The 19,180-nt window shown below is 38.4% G+C and overlaps 4 protein-coding genes and 1 pseudogene across 7 annotated transcripts; 2 read left to right on the top strand and 3 right to left on the bottom strand.

Moving 5' to 3' along the window:
- Positions 1–3,404: 3,404 nt before the first annotated feature.
- Positions 3,405–5,038, top strand: wrt-5 (Warthog protein 5; the record flags this gene model as incomplete). 3 transcript variants are annotated; one of them, NM_001047529.4, is made up of 4 exons in its annotated part: positions 3,405–3,593; positions 4,377–4,523; positions 4,590–4,699; positions 4,746–5,038. In NM_001047529.4, 4 exons carry the CDS (start codon positions 3,426–3,428, stop codon positions 4,849–4,851), a joined length of 531 nt encoding a protein of 176 aa, NP_001040994.1. The 3 variants fall into 3 exon arrangements, with proteins under 3 accessions (NP_001040994.1, NP_001294406.1, NP_001040995.1); NM_001307477.3 differs by lacking the exon at positions 3,405–3,593 and having other exon boundaries at positions 4,470–4,523; positions 4,746–4,851; NM_001047530.4 differs by lacking the exon at positions 3,405–3,593 and having other exon boundaries at positions 4,470–4,699; positions 4,746–4,851.
- Positions 5,039–5,595: 557 nt separating this feature from the next.
- On the top strand, positions 5,596–7,107 carry pcn-1 (Proliferating cell nuclear antigen). The gene is made up of 3 exons (NM_068065.10): positions 5,596–5,767; positions 5,815–5,928; positions 6,403–7,107. Exons 1-3 carry the CDS (start codon positions 5,609–5,611, stop codon positions 6,919–6,921), a joined length of 792 nt encoding a protein of 263 aa, NP_500466.3. The 5' UTR covers positions 5,596–5,608; the 3' UTR covers positions 6,922–7,107.
- Positions 7,108–7,471: 364 nt separating this feature from the next.
- On the bottom strand, positions 7,472–12,469 carry cdc-73 (Cell division cycle protein 73). The gene is made up of 8 exons (NM_068064.8): positions 12,394–12,469; positions 12,141–12,340; positions 11,926–12,095; positions 11,183–11,324; positions 10,052–10,316; positions 9,565–9,649; positions 8,738–9,025; positions 7,472–7,886 (listed from the first exon to the last, which is right to left on the bottom strand). Exons 1-8 carry the CDS (start codon positions 12,463–12,465, stop codon positions 7,555–7,557), a joined length of 1,554 nt encoding a protein of 517 aa, NP_500465.4. The 5' UTR covers positions 12,466–12,469; the 3' UTR covers positions 7,472–7,554.
- A 1,030-nt stretch (positions 12,470–13,499) lies between these two features.
- Positions 13,500–14,760, bottom strand: F35F11.2 (DUF4200 domain-containing protein). The gene is made up of 5 exons (NM_068063.7): positions 14,612–14,760; positions 14,440–14,544; positions 14,241–14,345; positions 14,040–14,193; positions 13,500–13,772 (listed from the first exon to the last, which is right to left on the bottom strand). Exons 1-5 carry the CDS (start codon positions 14,734–14,736, stop codon positions 13,512–13,514), a joined length of 750 nt encoding a protein of 249 aa, NP_500464.3. The 5' UTR covers positions 14,737–14,760; the 3' UTR covers positions 13,500–13,511.
- Positions 14,761–16,528: 1,768 nt separating this feature from the next.
- Positions 16,529–16,973, bottom strand: F35F11.3 (annotated as a pseudogene). The gene has a single exon. A coding segment is annotated over exon 1 (445 nt).
- Positions 16,974–19,180: the final 2,207 nt, after the last annotated feature.

The following is a 19,180-nucleotide window of genomic DNA, read 5'->3' as shown; positions in this document are numbered from 1 at the left end:
TCACTTCTTTGGATTTTGTGCTGGAGATTTCTCTGTTTGAAATACATTTATGGCCTAGTTTTTGACATATTTCAAATTTTTTTGACCTTATCTTCCAGTTTGTGCCAATTTTATTTGAAACCTAGGCCTAAGCCTAAGCTTCAGCCTTTGCCTAAGCCTATATTGCAACCTTGCAGTTTTCCAAGCTAACTCTCGTCAGAAATTTTCACAGCCTATAAACCGTCTGATACTCTACGCAAAATGTTGTCAGTTTTCTGCAAGCTTACGTCAACTTTAGCCAGTTCTCGGCAACTTTCGATACCTTTAACACCAAGTTTTACATAATTACTTCGGATTTCAGCTAACTTCCGCCAAATTTTCTCCAGTTTTGACAGTTTCTGCCGAACTTAGCACGTTAAAACGCCTGCCTGTCTGACCTTAAGGCGACCTCGACCCGACGTTCGCTTTTTGCATTCTTAATTTGATTTTTATCAAATTGGTAAAAATGAGAAAATTATAAATTTGCAACATCACGTAAAATGCAAAAAAAAGCGGTTAAAGGCCGACCGGTTTCAGGTAGGCACCAGGCGCCCCTAAATCGCGCCTGCCTGCCATTTATGACAATTGTAGTTGATTTAACAATGAAGTTTTTGCCAATTGTAAATAATTTAAACTACTTTAATAACAAATCTTTTGTTTCTTTTTCTCCCGATATTCTGCGAATTTTTGCCAACTTTAAAATATCTTTTTTCAAATTTCCAGTTCCAACTAGACTTTCATGAGCAGGTCATCAGAATTCCATTGTTCTTCTGTACGCCCTCCCAATACTAGTCAGTAATACCCAAACTATAATCCTTCCCAGCACCCTCCCCATTGTTTCTCCCCCCTCTCGAATATGTTCGTATACTAAATCATAAAAACATCGTAAAACCGCCCTTCGCTCTGCGGGTAGTTGGCATATTCAACACACACACTATTTATTATTGATTTCGGTTTCTATTTTGCTCGATTTTTTGTAATCGAACCAGTGCATGGATGTTTAACGAGCAGTAGGACTTCCATGGTAGGCAGGCGCAACTTCAGGGCCTGACGCCTGGCTGAAACCTGCCCGCCTTTTTTGTTTTTTATATCGTGAATATATAAATTTATAATTTTCCCATTTCTATCAATTTGATGAAAATCATATGTTTAATCATGGCGCGAATTAAGGCGAAAGGCAGGCGGAGGTCGCCTTGACTTCAGGCAGGCGTTTTAAAGTCTACATGGAAGCCCTAATGAGCAGTATTGAAATTTTCAATATTGGTATTATACGAAATTTCCTATCATCCTGTTCATATTTTTTTCCGGGGAAAATAAAACACCTTTTGTTTCTCAAAAAGTATATATTGTTCCGCTTTTTATCATCTCCATAATATTGTATTGTCTCTCGCTCTCTTTCTTCCTGATTTTTCCTCCGTACAGACCTGCTATCACTGTTATCATATTGATTATTTTCCAATATTGGCATTATAATTTTAATGTTTTCCAGCTTTTTTTTGAAACTTCCCTCCAAAAATCTCATGAAAATGAGCACTTCGGCCGGATTTCGGACTTTTTTTGGCACTTTTTGCATAATTTCGCTAAAATCCTGCACACTTTTGACGCCTCTTACCAACTTCCCAGTTAACTTTCGCCGAATTTTCGCCAACTTTTGGCATTTGTAGCCAAATTTCTCTGAATTCTGCACATTTCTGATGCCTTTTATCAACTTTCGCCAAATTTCCACACACTTTCTCAGCCTTTTTTGAAAAAAACTTCGGTGCAAAAGTTGCATGATAATGAATTTTTCCGCTGAATTTTACCAGTTTTCACTCACTTTAGGTCCTTTTTACCCAGTTTTTGACACCTTTTGGCAGGTTAATCGGGCGTGATCCAGTTTTAACTGTTTTGTGCCATTTTTAGTCAGTTACAGACAAATTTTGCCAATTTGAACGAAAATTTTGTCAAATTTCCTACCATGCAGCAGAACTGTCTAGCCGAGTGGCTTTCGGTAATGAGCCAAGCTTCCATGTGGCTCAGCTCAAAAAGTGATGATTCGTATTGTCATGTGGTGTCCATCCGCCAGATGACCCATGAACCTCGATTTTCACACCAAATATTCATGACTTCTTAAGAAACCACCCTCAAGCTTTTCTCACGTTTCCAACATCTTCTCTGCGTCTCTTGATTCTCCACGCTTTGATAGGTCTGAAGTTTGGAGCTTGGTCGCCAACACTTGAGAAGGAAGGATGATGGGAAAATGTCTGATGTGGAGTCAAGAATAGAACTGGAAAAGAGAACAGTGAGGTCTGTCTGGAGCCGAGAGGCTTCCTGGGCTCCATGGCTTTGCCGAATTTCACCCATTTCTAGGTGACAAGCTCGAAATTTCTAGATGACCGAGGTTTTTGCTCAGCCTTTTTGGAGAGCTTGAACTTTTCGAGCTTCTCCTCCTCTGCTCCTTGCACACACCAATTGTTTTTCTTATATACTTGCCACCCTTTTCCGTCCTCCATCTCCTCGTCACTCCATTTTCTAACACCTCGGCAACACACACACACTCTCCGGGTTTCAAACGCTGTCTCCTCTAAATGAGTAGTAGCATTGAATTATCGGTTAATCTACATCTCCACGCCGAATGACCAGCGAACAACATTTCATCGCGACTTTGATGAGGCGGCGGCGGCGTTGCATTTGTACATTTTTCTGTTTTATTTCTACAGCGTAGGATTTTTAGAGACCTAGTAGTAAATTCTATAACTTTCAGCTTAAAAGTACAAATAGTCCTGTACATGGCTAAACTCCCAGCGATTTTCGCCGAGCGCTGGCCCAATTGTTCCCATACGGCAATGAAAGATCCGAGAGATCCCAGAAGGTCATAGGATGATTAGAGATATCTGGAATCTGTTTTAGAATCTTTTTTTTTTTTTGAATTTTTAGAGCTATGGGGGAGTAATCTACGGGGAGTTTTAGGCAGCCTACAGTGGTTCTAGGCAGTCTACTAAAGTACTAGGCAGTCTACTGAGGTTTCAGGCAACCTACTACGGTTCTTGACAGCTTACTCGGCTCTAGGCAACCCACTGGGGTGTTAGGCAGCCTACTGAGGTTTTAGGCAGCTTTGAGGTACTTACGGTCGTCCAGAAGCCTCACGATCTTCTGGAATGTTGAAATACTAAAGTTCACCAGTATTTCCAATCAAAAACTTCATAGGAAAAAAATGAAATGGTCTTGTTAATTCAAAGGTACACAGACACGCATGTTTAACCTTTCTCACTTCTTCCAAATATTTGTTCATATTCGATGACATTTCCCCCCACCCCGACCAAAAAATGCCGTAATACGAGCACACATTTTCTGTCTCTGGCCCCAATTTGAACTTTTCCACTGAAAAATTCCCGTCTAAAATTTCAAAGTTTCAGCATCCGACCACCATGTGCTCCATGTGGCTCATGGCTTCATGGCTCATGGCTTTTGTGGCCGGCTCCACTCTCGCAGACTACTGTGGGGATCACAAGGTGCCATTTGGCATGGAGGTGCACAAAAATGGCAATGTGAACATTTTGTGCTCGCGGCCCAGTTGTCACGAGAAGAAGTATGCAGTGAGTTGTTTTTCCGGTTACACCGCATTTTACGATAAATTGCAGTCGGATATTATCGAAATTTCCACATTTTACAGTGAAAATTCGTATGTTTGAATTTTGTGTTTGTTTCTAGGTTATTTTCAAAATTTTCCCAGTTACTGTAGCTCCATGTATGTGTAAACACCAGATTTGACGCCAAATTGCAGAAAAACTTGGAAAACCCGGAAAACTAAAAAAAAACCCTATTTTAACACATTTTTGTCATACAGAAAAATATTTTAAATTAGTTTTTGAAACATTTCAGAAATTTCCAATCACAAGCCGACTACCGTAACCCCAAAAACCATATCTTACGAAAAAATGCACAGAAAATCGAAAAATTAACCCGAGAATTGTAAAAACGACGGTTTTTTTTCGAAAATTAGCAAAAATATCCGTACTGTAGCTCCATTTCCGTGCAAACACCGACTACAGTAACCCAAAGCACTGGATTTGACGCCAAATTGCACGAAATGTCGCAAAATGGCTCCAAAATGCGAAAATCTTACCGTTTCTAATTGATTTTTTGATATTTCATCAAATTATTGTCGAACGTTTTGAAAAACGATTTATTCTTAGCTATTTAGCCCATTTTTTAATTAATTTTGCTTACTGTAGCCCCGTTTTTGTGAAAACACCGGCTACCGTACCCCAAAACACTAGATCTTGCCACAAAATGCACAAAAAGACGAATTTAGGGTGAAAAATCGTGCAAATCCTAGTAAAAATCATGAAATTTATCATTTTCTCAATTTTTTCCAGGAATGCCCGGAACGAGCGACTTCAACGACATGCTCCACCAATTCCTCGTGGGTCGGGGGAGTAACTCAACATTCTGACGGAAGTCTGCGGCTTATGTGTTGTGAATATGACCTTCTTCCCACATATTCAACGATTCAGTATGAGAAAGTAGGGATTTTTGGCGGGAAATTTGAAAAAATTGGGGGAATTTTTCATGAAAATCCAAATTTCCAGCTTACTATCCGCACTGGCGAGTATTTCGAGGGCGATGAGCAAATGGAAGGGGATGTTGTGACGGCTTTTGACCTGATTGGCAATATTGAGCAAGTCAAAGAGCCCGATGGGTAGGTTTTTCTCGATTATTTCAAAAATTTTGCTCGGTTTTTGCAGAAAATACTCCTACAATCTCCTCATCTACCGCTATCATTGCGGAAATATTCCCGACACACCGCCGGCATGGTACATGAAGAAACAGTGGCCGTATTGGGAAAAATGAACGATTTTTCGGCGGGAATAATTTATTTTTTTATGTTTTTCTATGCGTTTTCGGGTGTTTTCGGGTTGCTAAGCGATTGGTTGCCTTTTTGAATCACTAGTCTTGGTTTTTGTTGTTTCTGTGAATGAATAATTGGTTTTTCGAGGTTTTTTTGTCAAACATGCCTAAAAAATAAATTATGACGTTTTAGTTGATTTGTTTGTTCTTTAAACGTCTGAAAATAAGGTTTAAATCTAATTTATTAATTATAAAATTCGTCAAAATAAGTTGCGCGTCAAATTATATGTATTGTACGCAGTGTCAAACTCCAGGCCTCAGTTTTCATGAATTTACCAGCGATTTTTGTTATAAATTTTTTTATTGAAATTTAAAATTTTTATTTTTCAACCAATTTGCCTCGAAAATTCGTTATTTCCCCATTAAAAACCGCTTTTCTAAAGTGTTGCGCGTCAAATAAAATGCCTGGTACGCAATGCACGGAGAATGCGCAAAGGACGACTGCTGGCGCACTTTTTGAATGCGGTAAATTGAGGCGCGAAGTTTCATTCGAAAACGCGCGCGAAACTTCATTCATCGCACTTTCTCCGTTCATTTCGTCCTATTTTTTTGTGGTTTTTCGCGATTTTTTCGCTTTTCTGAGTGAAAAAATAATTTTCCTTCGTTTTTTCAATGAAAATCCGCGGAAAACCCATTTTTTCCCGTGAAAATCCGCATTTTTCGCTGTATTTCATAATTTTTATTCAGATCTCCCGTCAAAATGTTTGAGGCCAAGCTCGCCAACGCCGGACTCCTTAAGAAGATCGTCGAATCGATCAAGGATCTCGTCACCGATGCTCCATTCGATTGCTCCGAGACGGCGATGAGCCTTCAGGCTATGGACTCGTCTCACGTCGCGTTGGTTTCGCTCAAGTTGGAGGTAAAATTGGGAAAAATGAAGAAAATTAGCTAATTTTCCGTGTTCAGGTCGGCCTTTTCGACACATATCGCTGCGATCGGACCATCAACCTCGGACTTTCGTTGGCTAATATGTCGAAGGCGCTCAAGTGCGCCAACAACGACGATACCTGCATGCTGAAGGTGATTGTAAAAGCTTTAAATCGAAGAAATCAGCATTTTTCACCTTGAATTGTGGATTTTCATGCGAAAAATCGCTTCATTCGGACTTTTTCGCCCGAAAAATCCGAAAATGTGGTTTTTCGGTAGTCAAAAGTGGCAAAATCAGTTTTTTTTTTCGCACTAAAAATCATTGAAAATTAATATTTTTAGAGACTTTTAGGCCGAAATAGTCTGAATTAATCATTTTTCGTTCTAAAAATTATTAGAAATTCACATTTTTGGCGGAAATCAGCATTTTTCACCCGAAAAATCACTGGAAACTCAAATTGTTATCGATTTTTATGCCAAAATAGTCCGAGTTTTCCATTTTATGCCTTAAAAATCATTAGAAAACAACATTTCCGCCTGAAAAATCATTGAAAATTCAAATTTTTTATCGATTTTTCCCCGAAAAATTCCAATTTTAAGCCCAAAAATTACCAATTTTCATTGCAGTATGAGGAAAACGAAGGCGACTCGATCATCTTCACATTCGCCGATCCAAAGCGTGACAAGACCCAAGACGTGACAGTCAAAATGATGGACATTGACAGCGAACATCTCGGGATCCCGGATCAAGACTACGCCGTCGTTTGTGAGATGCCTGCCGGCGAGTTCCAGAAGACTTGCAAGGATCTGTCGACGTTCTCCGACTCGTTGAACATCACCGCCACCAAGGCTGGCATCGTGTTCACCGGAAAGGGAGACATCGGATCTTCTGTCGTCACCTACTCCCCATCTTCCAACACTGACGATGAGACTGAGGCTGTAACACTGGAGGTCAAGGATCCGGTTAATGTGAACTTCTCGATCAAGTACATGAATCAGTTCACCAAGGCGACGGCACTTTCCGACAGAGTTCGTCTCTCTCTGTGCAACGATGTTCCGGTCGTTGTCGAGTATCCGATCGAGGAGAATGGATATCTTCGCTTCTACTTGGCTCCAAAGATTGACGACGACGAGAATATGGACTAAATTTCCCCTCAATTTCCGTTAAATTACTCATGATCTCTCCCTCTCTCCCGCTAATTTTCACCTAATTTTTTGGTATATTTCTAATACTTGTGCTATACCTCTAATTTTTTTCTCACTTTCTGCTTTCTGAATCGCACTACTCCCCGAACTCTTTTGAAGAATTTTGACAAATGAATTTAACTTGGGAATTCAAAGTGTCTAGTTTTGAGCCAGTAATCATGAAAAAAAAAAAAGCCGCGAAGCGACCGCTCCGCGTGGCCAATGGAGCAATATTTCGAAAATCCTAGAAGGCAATTTTGGCCAAAAAACGAAACAATGTTTAACTGGAAAATTTGAATTTTTCTCCAAAATATTACCTTGAAAATTCACGAATTAAAAAATTTGTTGCCGCGACGCGACCGCGCCGCCTGGCTGACGAAAACTGACGAAAATTGGGCAATTTTCCGCTTGAAAATCGAATTTTCTCCACTCCAAAAATGACGATTTCGCCACGTGGAAAATGATTTTTTCGCTAAAAATTTGAATTTTCGATTAAAAATTGTTTGAAGAAAAATGGCATTTTTAATAAAATCAAAAGTGATGAATAAATAAATTTGCAAAAAATGAAGAAAAAAAGAAAATTTCCGAGAATTTTCAGAGTCCAAGACGGGCGGTGAGATGTGGCTTGTTCTTGCGTACAAAATTCTCGATTGTCTCCCAAACTTGACTGAATCGAGCCTTATCCATGTGCCGTTTCGTCGCCGAGACTGGAATCTTGTGTACATTCCACTGCATCACTTGAGCCACCGGCTTATCCTGGTCGACGTGGAAATGGAATGCAGGAATGTGGGTGAAGATGTCCGTCGGATTTCCATTCCATTTCCAGCCTTTGAATTGCCACGCGACACCCATTACGAAGACGGCGATCACACGATCCCAATCATCATTGGCAAGCTTCTCGGCATTGTCGATTACGCGGATATTGTCTGAATCAATTTCAAATTTTAGGTTAAAATGGAGTTTTTGTTTTTTTTTCGAATTTTTAGCTTAAAATCGGTTAAAAATCCCAAAAAATACCATTTTTGCAGCGAATATTGCCTGAAACGTCTAGTTTTTTCGAAATGTTTGGTTAAAATTGAGTATTTTCGAAAGGTTAGGTGAAGATTTCAGTTTTTTTCTCGAAATTTCAGGGTTTTACGCTTTTTGCTCAAATTTCCAAACAAATTTTGAAAAATTGCGTATTTTTCCAATTTTTTAGCTTAAAATTATTTTAAATCACTTTAAAAAGGACTTTTTCGAGAAAAATCGAATTTTCAAGTCTATTTTCAAGTTTTGTGTAATTTGTCGTAAATTTCGGTGTTTTGGGTTACTGTAGTCTGTGGTCGCACAGATATGGGGCTACAGTACCCAAAATCGTCTCATTTTTCAAGTTTTTAAGTCAACATTTTCCATTTTTGCGCAAAAACCGGTGGATTTTACGATTTTCATTATTTTTGGGTTAAAATATTCGAATTTTCGCGTAAACAATCGTAAATTTCAGGCAAAACGCAAGTTTTCGAGAAGGATTTGACCATTTTCAGAATTTTGTCGTAAATTCAGATGTGTTGGGTTACTGTAGTCGGTGATTGCACAGAAATGGGGCTACAGTACTCAAAACCGTCATTTTTCGGGGTTTTTTTCGTCGAAATGTTTAATTTTCAGCATTTTTGGCTCAAGAATTTCAAATTTTTCCAATAAATTCAGATTTTCAAGCACAAATCTTAGTTTTTCTCATTTTTTGGGTCAAAATTTCCAAATTTTCGCGTGAAAAATCGCATTTCCAGCCAAAAAAACGCACAAGTAACACCATTTTTCTGCCGTTGAATAGCCAAATCGACAGGCTTCTTATTCGTCTCTTTTCGTCGCTGATCAACAGGAACATAGCTGAAATTCTGCAGAATATCTCGAACATTGTACAAATTTATCATCGTATTCATTGCCGACGGAACGATGATGATCGGGGAGCGAGACGTCCGTTTTGAGCCATTTTGAGCTGCTGATGAGCCTGATGACGTGGCAGTTGATGACGTCAGAAGCTGGATGGGCTTGGCGAGTGGAGGACGGCCTGGGGGAGCGTCGGGTGCTTCTGGAAAATTGAAAATTTTGTGAAAAATTGGCGTTTTTTACATTTTTTAGTAGAAATTTCAGAAAAAAAACCCAGATTTTAGGTCAAATTTTATGAATTCTGTGCAATTTGTCGTCAAATCCGACGTTTTGGGTTACTGTAGTCGGTGTTTGCACAGAGATAGAGCTACAGTACCCAAAATCGTCATTTTTCATGAAATTCTCCATTTTGAAGCAAAATTTCTGAATTTTTGTGTTAAAAATCACATTTTCCGGCACAAATTGGTTTTTCACAGGTTTTTAGTGAAAATTTCATAAATTTTCCGAATTTTCAGCTTTCCAGATCAACTTTAATGAAAAAAAAAAGCATTTTTTACGAGTTTTTTCAGTCAAAATTGGTGAGAATATTACAAAAACCCGGATTTTAAGTCAATTTATGAAGTTTTCCAATTTTGTTTCGAAATGTGGGAATTTTTCGGTGTTTTTCGAATTTAGGGTCAAATTTTATAAAATTTCTGATTTTTTTGAATTTAAAATTGCAATTTCTCGGATTTTACGAACTTTGTACCGCATGATGTCCCTGCTTGATACTGCTGAAATTACTTCCAATAAAAGAGCCTTCCGTTTGAATTTCCTTGGTTTTTTCCTGAAAAAATTGAATTTTAGTAGATTTTTGGACATAATTTCACTGAAATTCGAATCTTTTCTCAATTTTTCATTTATTTGGATCAAAATTTTCGAATTTTTGCGTGAAAAATCGCATTTTTACGTCAGTTTTTGAGTTTTGTGCAATTTGTCGTGAATTCCAGTGTTTTGGGTTACTGTAGTTGTTGTTTGCACAGAAACGGGGCTACAGTATCCGAATTCGTCATTTTTAGCGGGTTTTTGGTGAAAATGTTGAATTTTTAGGAAAAAATTGCCGGTTTTCACGAATTTCATAATTTTTGGATCAAATTTTCCGAATTTTTGCGTGAAAAATAGCAGAAAGATCGATTTTTCACCAATTTTTCTCAAATTTTCACATAGTTTGGGGAGGGGGCTCCCTTACATGAGCAAAAGCTTCCTGAGCATATCTAGAATAACCGGAACGTTGCTGTTGTCCACCAGCGGCTCCAGACTGATCTTTCGAGAGATTCGTAGCATGAACAGCCGCCACTTTTTCCTTTTTCTCGTTTAAATCCCATTGCCGTTGGGCTGAAGTGATAATATCGAGCACATTTGACAAATCTCGAGCTCCCAACATGACATTTTCACGGGTTTTGTGGATTCGAGTCTTCGGAAGTGAGGCTGACGTCAGTGTGGATAGGGATTCACTGAAAAATTGAAATTTCTTGATCAGAAAATCAGGTTTTTGAGGAAATGTTGTCCTAGAAAATCGGGGTTTTCGGATTTTTTTTGCATAAAAATTCTATATTTTTCAGGCTTTTTTTAAAAGAAAAATTGGCCGATTTTTGGAAACTTTTCGGTGAAAATTTAGAAAATTACGAGATTTTCAAACTAAAAATCGACTTTTCGTAGTTTTTTGAACCAAAAAATGAGAAATTCGGAGTTTTCTAAGAATTTTCGAGTTAAACAAGTTTTTAAGAAAATTTTGACCTAGAAAATCGAGATTTTCCGTTTTTTGCAATGAATTTTCACAATTTTTTCAGAAATTTTAACGAAAATACCCAGAAAAATGTCTATTTTGAGTACTGTAGCCCCATTTCTGTGCAAACACCGACTACAGTAACCCAAAACACCGGAATTCACGACAAATTGCACAAAAATCGGGTTTTTGGAGAAAATTGGCTCTGTTCTATGAAAATGGGATAAATTTAAGATTTTTTGAGTTGAAAATCACTTTTTTCTGGTAGAATTTCGGTTTTTTTAGGTGATTTGCGTAGTTTTTTATATGAAAATCCGAATTTTAGTAGGGAATTTTGAAAAAAAAAAATTGAATTTCATATTTTTTCCCAGTTAAAATTGTTTTAAATCGAAAATTGGCTTTTTACTGTTGTTTTTCGGTTTTCTCGGGTAAAAACTACGTTTTCAACGTAATTTTCCCAATTTTTCAACCGAAAACTGAGAAATTCGCAATTTCGTGAAATTTTCGGGTTTTCAGGCTAAAATCTGCATTTTTGCATCATTTTTCAGCATAAATTTGGCCTTTTTAGCCCATTTTCCTAATTTTTTGCCGTACTCAATGGTGACTATTCCTTTTTCTCGATGACTTTGTCGTTTTCTTCTCATTTCAGCAATTCTATCCTTTGTCAGATTGTCATTTAGTGCACGAATTTCGACTTCTTTCTTTGCAGCGGATACCGCGGATTCCTGGGGCTCATCTGGGAAAAAAATGGAGTTAATTTTGAGAAAAATCGGGATTTTTGAGCAAATTTCTGCTAAAAATCATGATTTTTAGCTTAGAAACGGTTATTTTTAAGGTAGTTACAGGCTTTTTGGCTTAAAATGAGCTATTTTATACTTTTTTAAGCTTAAAATCGGATTTTTATTCAAATGTTCACCTAAAATTGTTTTTGAGCTAAAAACAATAATTTTTAACTTAAAAACAGTTTTTTCTTTCGGTTTTTAGCTCAAAATTGGTGTTTTCTTCAGATTTTCAGCTTAAACTACGTTTTTTCCAGTTTTTTGGCTTAAATTAACTATTTTGTAGTTTTTTAGTCCACAATTGGATTTTTGGGGGTTTAAATGGGGCTTTTAGCGTGAAAGTAGGTTTTTATTAAGCATTTAGCCTAAAATTTGGATTTTAGCGTAGAATTCGTCGGTTTTTAGCTTTAAAAATCGTTATTTTCAGCTAAAACCTTTTAAAAATCGATTTTCAAGTCATATCTTGTCTAAAAATCCTTATTTTTAGCTTAAAAACGATAATTTTTAAGGTTTTTAGCTCGAAATTAGTTTTTTTTTCAGATTTTTGTTTAAAATAACCCGAAGTGCTCGTGTCCATTGGCTCGCCGGCGGCTTCACCGTCTAAACGTGGCTTTTTTGCTTCTGGCTCCGAGGAATGGAGCAATTGGCGAAGCGAAAGCGGATTTACTTGGTTCATCAGCGCCGGAAAGTCTGTGCGGTCACCCTGGAGGTACTCTGTCACATTTTTTCTGAAAAATTACACGTGTTTTCGGCTAAAAATCGATATTTTCTACCTATCAATACGTGTAACGGCTCGAACACCGGCGGCGGCCGCTTCTTTCACATAAACTCCGTGATTTTCGTGTGAGTACTTGAGAAATACGACCAGTGACTCCAAAGAGTAGAATTCATCGCTTTTTCCGTAGATTTGGAGGCTAGTCTCCGTGTCTTTCTTATAAGCGTAGTCGCCGAACGCCACATACGAGATTCCGCTCTGAAAATGAGAAAAATGATTGGAAAATCGACAAAAATCGTTAAAACACTTACCACGGTGACTTCTCGCAGCGGAAACTCTTCTGGCCTCTGCACATGCTTTTGGAGAGCTTCCAATGGGTCCATTCTGCTGAAAAAATGCAGAAAATTAGACGGAAAATCGATGAAAAATGAAGGAAAACGCGGCGAAATAAATTATTTTTCAAATTAAAAAATCTGGAAGAGAACAGTGAGAGAGCGGGATTTCTAGGCCGCGGCCACGAGAAAAGAGCGCGAGTTTGAAATTGAATATCTACAATTTTGAGATATCTGCCTATTTTTAGGCTTAAAAGTAGCAAATTTCGTGGAGATTTTTTCAACTAGTCAAATTGAAGAAAGAAACTTATTGAAGCAATATGTATTAACCATGAAAGTGTAAAAAAGTTACGAAAATGTTGGGAAATGCACAAAAAGGTGAGGAAAATGAAAATTTAGTCGTGTTTGTCACTTTATTTCTTGATTAAAGTTGTGATTAGCAGCAAAATGTTCGATAAACAATTACGGAAAATTTGAATCTTGCTATTTCTGTGGTACTGTAGCTCGAATTCTGTGCAAACACCGATCACAGTAGCCCAAGACCCGAAGAACTCGGGGGATGTCCAACTGGGGGGATTACCAACTCGGGGGATTGGCCCCGCCCACAGAACCGTGGCTTGCAATACGCCCATTTCTGCAACTGCCGCACGGTTTTAAAATTATTTTTTCTTGTTAATTCTCGCTCTATTGAGAAAAATACAGTTTTAAAACCGTGCGGCAGTTGCAGAAATGGGCGTATTGCAAGCCACGGTTCTGTCGAGTTGGTAATCCCCCCAATTGGACATCCACCGAGTTCTTCGGGTCTCTAGCCCAATACACTAGAATCGACCATAAATTGCACAAAAATCGTGAAAATGAACAATATTTCAAAAATTTCAGCACAAATTATATGCTTATCTTTGAAAATTCCACGTTTGCCCTTATTTTCGAGGTTTTTCTGCAACTTGTCGTCAAATTCTACGCCTTGGGTTACTGTAGTCGGTGTTTGCACAGAAATGGAGATACCGTACCCGATGGCAGCGTTTTTCAGCGTTTTATGTGAAAATTCTTGATTTTCATGCAAGTTTCCCAGAAAATAAAAAAAATCAATAAATCAATCATTTATTTTCGGCCGAGAGGTTCAACGAGTTCAAAGTACGTGTCGAATCCGATTTCGGTGAGCCACTTCTCTGCTGATCGCCGGCCGACACCAAATCCCGACAATATGCCATATAGAACAGTATTTGGCGTAAAATCGATATTCCGTAGTGAGCCAGATTGCCGAAAATGGTCGGCGATGGAATTACACGATGCGTCGTGAATTTCACGGCGGCCATCTCTTTTCGAGCCGCTTGCCAGCGTTCATACATCGGTTGTATCTGGAATTATTGATCTTTTCAGAGGGGACGGCGGCGGGGCCGAAACCGCGACGCGACCGCAGCGCATCAATTATTGATTTTTGAACGTGTACCGCAACGCGACCGCGGCGCATGGAAAATCGATATTTCTAGCGAAAACCGCCCAGCAACCGCAACGCGTTAAGCATAGATTTTTTGAACTGAAGCAGTGGCGCGACCGCAACGGATCAAATATCGATTTTCAGACCAAAACCGCGGCACGACCGCACCGCCACCCCAATAACTTACACCGTTGATAATATTATCCAGAACGATTTTGCGATTGGTATTATACGTGGTCAGTTGCTCATCAAGATCATCGATCATTTTCTCGTAACGATCGAACCATTTTCCCGACTCGTCGAGCATCGATTTCAGCTTTTTCTCGTTTTCAGCGGCTAATCTGGAAAAAATCGATAATTTCGCTTAAAACTTGATCATGGATCTCACCGCAACGCCTTCTCCAACTGCTTCCGATCGATCAAGAACTTTTTGATCGTTTCATTTTTCGTCGACTTGTACTCATCGTCCTCGTGATCCTCTTCCACCGAATACCTAAAATAATTATCAATTTTAAGGAGCGTTGCGGTCGCGTCGCGGCTTGGGTTTTTTTCGAATCAAAAATTTGAATTCCCGCCGCCGCACTCACTCATAATCGACAGTTTCCATGCTGTACATGTGTACGCTGGTCTCATCCTCGTCCTTCTTGGCGATGGGCTCCCGTGATTGCGTCTTCTTACTTTTGCTGTTGGCTCTGTAAACTTATTTCAGCATAACTTTTTTTGCCTGAAAATTAGAAAATTCCAGTCAAAATTTCTTACAGCTTCTCCTGTTTTAGCTGTTTCTCGGCGGCCGCCGCGGCGAGCTCCTTCCGATGCTTCAGCTGCTCCAGACGTTTTTTCTGCGGATTTTTCGTCGATGAATTGGGGCGTTCTTTTGAGTTCATGATGTTGAATTAGAAATTTGGAAATTTTGAGAAATAACAATTTACAACAAAACAAATCGTGGAAGGAAGATTTCCGTGAGATTTATTTTTTCAAGTTGATAGGAATTCACGCATTCCTTCAAAAAATTTCACAAGAAGGGGTTTCCCGAAAAAGTCGATGTTTTATAAGTTGCGGTCGTGACGCGGTTTAGGTTTAACGCGTGGTGTCAGAATGTCCCATGTTGGTTTTATCTTCGAAAATTGCGAGAATTTAGACGCAGCCGTCTAAACTGATTTTGCATGATTGGGAATGTGCTGACGTCACACTTTTCTGTCGAAAAAATTCCCGCATTTTTTGTAGATCAAGCCGCGATGGGACAGCCTGACACCACGTGGTTTAAAAATCTATATTCGATGTATTGCGGTCGCGTCGCGGTTTTGATTCAAAATATCGATATTTGGAGCATCGCGGTTCTGGTTTAAAAATTTATATTTGATGCGCCATTTTTGCAGAAAATCCCCGTACTTTTCCCTATTTCAATTTTTCTATCTTGCACCGCATTTGTTTGTCTAATCAGGCAGCTCCGAGGACAACAACAAAACTCTTCATCGGTCGAGATTCCGTTAATTTCTATGTGCAAAAATAGCGGCAAAGAGGGTGATAATGAGAAAACATAAAGTAAAGTTTTAGTGCAAAACAATGACGCACGGGGTTCTGGCCTTCCTCATTGCATTTTTCGCGCTCTATTGACAATCGTCTTCCGAACAACGCGTGGGAAAGTCGTGTACTCCACACACACAAATATATTCAGTTCTGCAACTAAAACCGAGCCGCAACGCGCCGTAAATCTACCCCGACCTTGGCCGAGTCAGAATGGCCTAGTTTGGCAAACTCTTACATTTCAATTAATGAGGGAAGACGTGCCTCTTATAATTAGGCCTGGAGGGCTAAGGCATGCCGTATCATTAGAAGTCCCCTTTCCAGAATTTTTAGCTTTGTTTGAAATTTGCTCCTCTTTTTCTTCAGACTTTAGTAATCAGATCCCTCATAGATCCGGTTCGGTTCATTTTTATGCAGTGACGTCAAAACTAAAAGTTTTTCGATTTATGGTTAGTTTAGCAAAATTTTTTCAGCTAGGCGCGACACTCGGCTGTCAGCGTCGCGCCGGGACCCATCGAAATAAACCCGTGCGCCTTTAAAGACTATTATCGAAAAAATACGATCGCACAAATTTCTCATATTTTATTTTTGATCTACCTGTTGAACTTGACTCCACCCCCAATCTTGTTGCCGTTGTTATTTTGTTGTGGCTGTCTTGTCAAAGGAAGGGGAGGAGCCTAGTCAACAAGGTAGATCAATAATAAATTATGAGAAAATTGTGCGATCGTATTTTATCGATAATACCGTACTCCGATTTATGCTCAATTTTGCTCATTTTTGTTGTTTCTTCCGGTTATCGACTCAAAATAAGACTGAAACAACGAAAAATTGTAGGATAAAAAAAAAAGGCAAAATAGCACTATTATCACAGAAAAATTAATTTTCGATCGTTGACGATCGCGAAAATTGAAAAAAACTCAAGAATTTGTTTCAAATATCCAAAAAAAAACCTATCGATTTCAGAAAACCCGCAATAGAAAATCGGAAAATTGCGAAAAAATGAAAATCCAACTTTCTCCAAAATAAAAGGGCCATCGTAAATATGTCGTGCCTGTGAGTCATGCTGAAGAAATCAAGTAAATATATTACAAAAAATGTTCTGAAATTTAGAAAAATATTAATTTCACATAAGAGAAAGTTTATTCGAATAACTTAGAAATAGTTGATAAACAGTTCGAGTAAAGATTTTTCGCCTTTGTTAAACTCTATGAATACGATAAGATTGTTTTCCACTTTGTTCTTCTCAGCACGAAGAGAAATGGTCGTATCGTTGATCCAGAAATCAATATTGTTCGGGAATTCATCGCATCTGGTGCACTCATCTTCAAAATTATCATCTTCTCCATCTTCATATTCAAAAATTGCAGGATCGTTTCCTTCTGCTAGTAAATTGATTGCTTTGAATAGATTCGCGACCAAATCGACATTCTCAGTGATGAAGTTACGGTCTGTGTCAATTCCACGGTCTTGTTGGAGCAAAGCGTCAATCAAAATGAGAAAATCGAAAACTTCAACACCTTCAATATGAGCTTCGATTAATTCGTTGGGGTAGAGTTCCGATGTCATGGAAGAGTTCACGAGGAACAATATGAGGCATCAATCCTTCAGAAGTTCTCAAGATTTCGTGTCGATTAATCACATTCAGCAAATCCAGCGAGTAACAATCAGAGATAACAATGAATCGTGTTAGCTTTTTCAACTTGAAAAAACTGAAGACAACTATTCCAATTTGCAATAAATGTTTTAAAAAATTTATCATTCAGGTGGAAACAACGCTAAATTCTATCGAAGAGTTATTTCACGGTTGGGAGCATCGGGATTATTGAAATGGGGGCTGTCGAAGGAAGAAGGATTGTTTTTGCACCATGCATGTAATCTAACAACGAGAAAAATGCGTACTTTGAAGGCCCACTTTTGTAGAACAGGATGTTTTGATCCACTGCCTTCTATTGAAGATGTCACTTGAAAACACTGTGTGTGCAGCTGATCAGTTTTCCGTGCAAAACTACGATAAGGACGGTGAACTGTGGTGGCTGTACATCTAGTAGCGAATTCAAGCTTTGCGTTGCCATCGGAAATGCTATTGAGCCAAATATACATTGATTTTAATTTTTTTTTTAGAAACTCAGGTATCTCCTGGAAGAATAAAGTTATCAAAAAAATTGTTAATTAGCAAAATGAAGAGCAAAAAAATTTCTATAATACATCTCCGCAATTGACAATTATTCGGTGGACACTTTTTTGGCGGAGATATAATGCGTTAAAGACGGAACCAGCTGACATCTCTAAAAACGTTATTTATCTCCGCCGAAAATAACGTTATCAAAATTATGTTAACTAGCAAAATAATCCACACAAAATTTTCTAAATTTGTCAATAAAACCTTATTGACAACTCACGTGGTATCAGGCCGCCCCATTACGGTTTGATCTACAAAAAATGCGGTAATTTCTTCCTCGAAAAAAGTGACGTCAGCACGTACTTAACCATGCGAAATCAGTTTAGAAAGCTGCGTCTAAATTCCCGCGATTCAGATCTACATAAATCAAACCAATATGGGGCACTCTGACACCACGTGATAACTCTCCTCTCCGCGGTTAGAGTACCGTATATTCCTAGAAACCAATTCTCGTTGTCTGCGTCTCGTCCTCCATTATTTCCTAGACTATTTTCTTATTTTCTCTTTTCCCACATCCAGAATCCCCTGAAATTCCTAAAAGTTGCTAATTTCCCCCCGCGTTATTTTTCACACTTTCGCATTTTTTGTCTGTTTTGCTTTTTCTCCCGGAGCAATTCCACCTGCGTCTCTTGGTGTGCTCTTTAGTAATGCGAAAACATGTAATTTTCTCGAAATTTCTAGTTTTTTATTTCGTTTTTCTTTCTGAAAAAAGAAATAATAAACTAAAATTTCAGATATATAATTTGAGGGGCTGAATTCTTTCTGAGAAGAAACAAGTAGGCGCTGTATTGGAAATAGGAAATTGGCGACGTTCTGGCAGGAAATTACGTGGTGAGATATGTTTTTTTGTAGTTGTTATAGAGAAATAACAATAGAAAAATTAATATTTTTACTAGAAATTTGAAATCTTTTGTCAGTTAATAACTTAACTGACAGCCCTCACCTATACCGATATAACAACTGCAACAGGGCAACATGCGAACTTCTCATTCAGCAGCTGTATCTCGGCGGAGAAAAATGATAGCAAAAAGTTGTCAACTAACAAAATAGTCTACGGAAATTTTTTATAGTTTGCTTGTTAACAAATTTTTGATACCTCCAACCTCCTCAGAGATAACTAGGGTAAGAGACGCAGACCGTACCTGAGCTGTCAGCATTTCTCCCGTTGCTTTAAATCCCTGTATCTCAGCGGAGAACAGCGATATTGAAAAGTTGTCAACTAACAAAATAATCTACGGAAATGTTTTTATATTTTGCTAGTTGAAAACTTTTTGATACCTCCCACCTCCCCAGAGATAACTAGGGTAAGAGAAGCAGAACGTGCGCGCACCTAACCTATCAGCTTCCACCACGTTGCTTTGAACTATTATATCTTTGCGGAGAACAGCGATATCAAAAAGTTGTTGACTAACAAAATAATCTACACAAAATTCTCTATACTTTGTTAGTCAAAAACTTTTTTGTAGCTCGTTTAGTTTCCGAGTTACACTCGTTTGAAGTTCTTCAGGTGAGAAAGAGAAAACCAGAGAAGCTACCGTATCTTGTTATCTGCGTCTCTGTAATAATATCATTTGTGACTACTTGATTTCTAAACAAAAGTGTTACATCAGTCTGCTTATTACTAA

Source organism: Caenorhabditis elegans, chromosome IV, assembly GCF_000002985.6.
Source record: "Caenorhabditis elegans chromosome IV".
Taxonomy (NCBI): domain Eukaryota; kingdom Metazoa; phylum Nematoda; class Chromadorea; order Rhabditida; family Rhabditidae; genus Caenorhabditis; species Caenorhabditis elegans.
The sequence above is the reverse complement of the archived record's forward strand: the minus strand, read 5'-3'. Positions and strand labels throughout refer to the sequence as shown.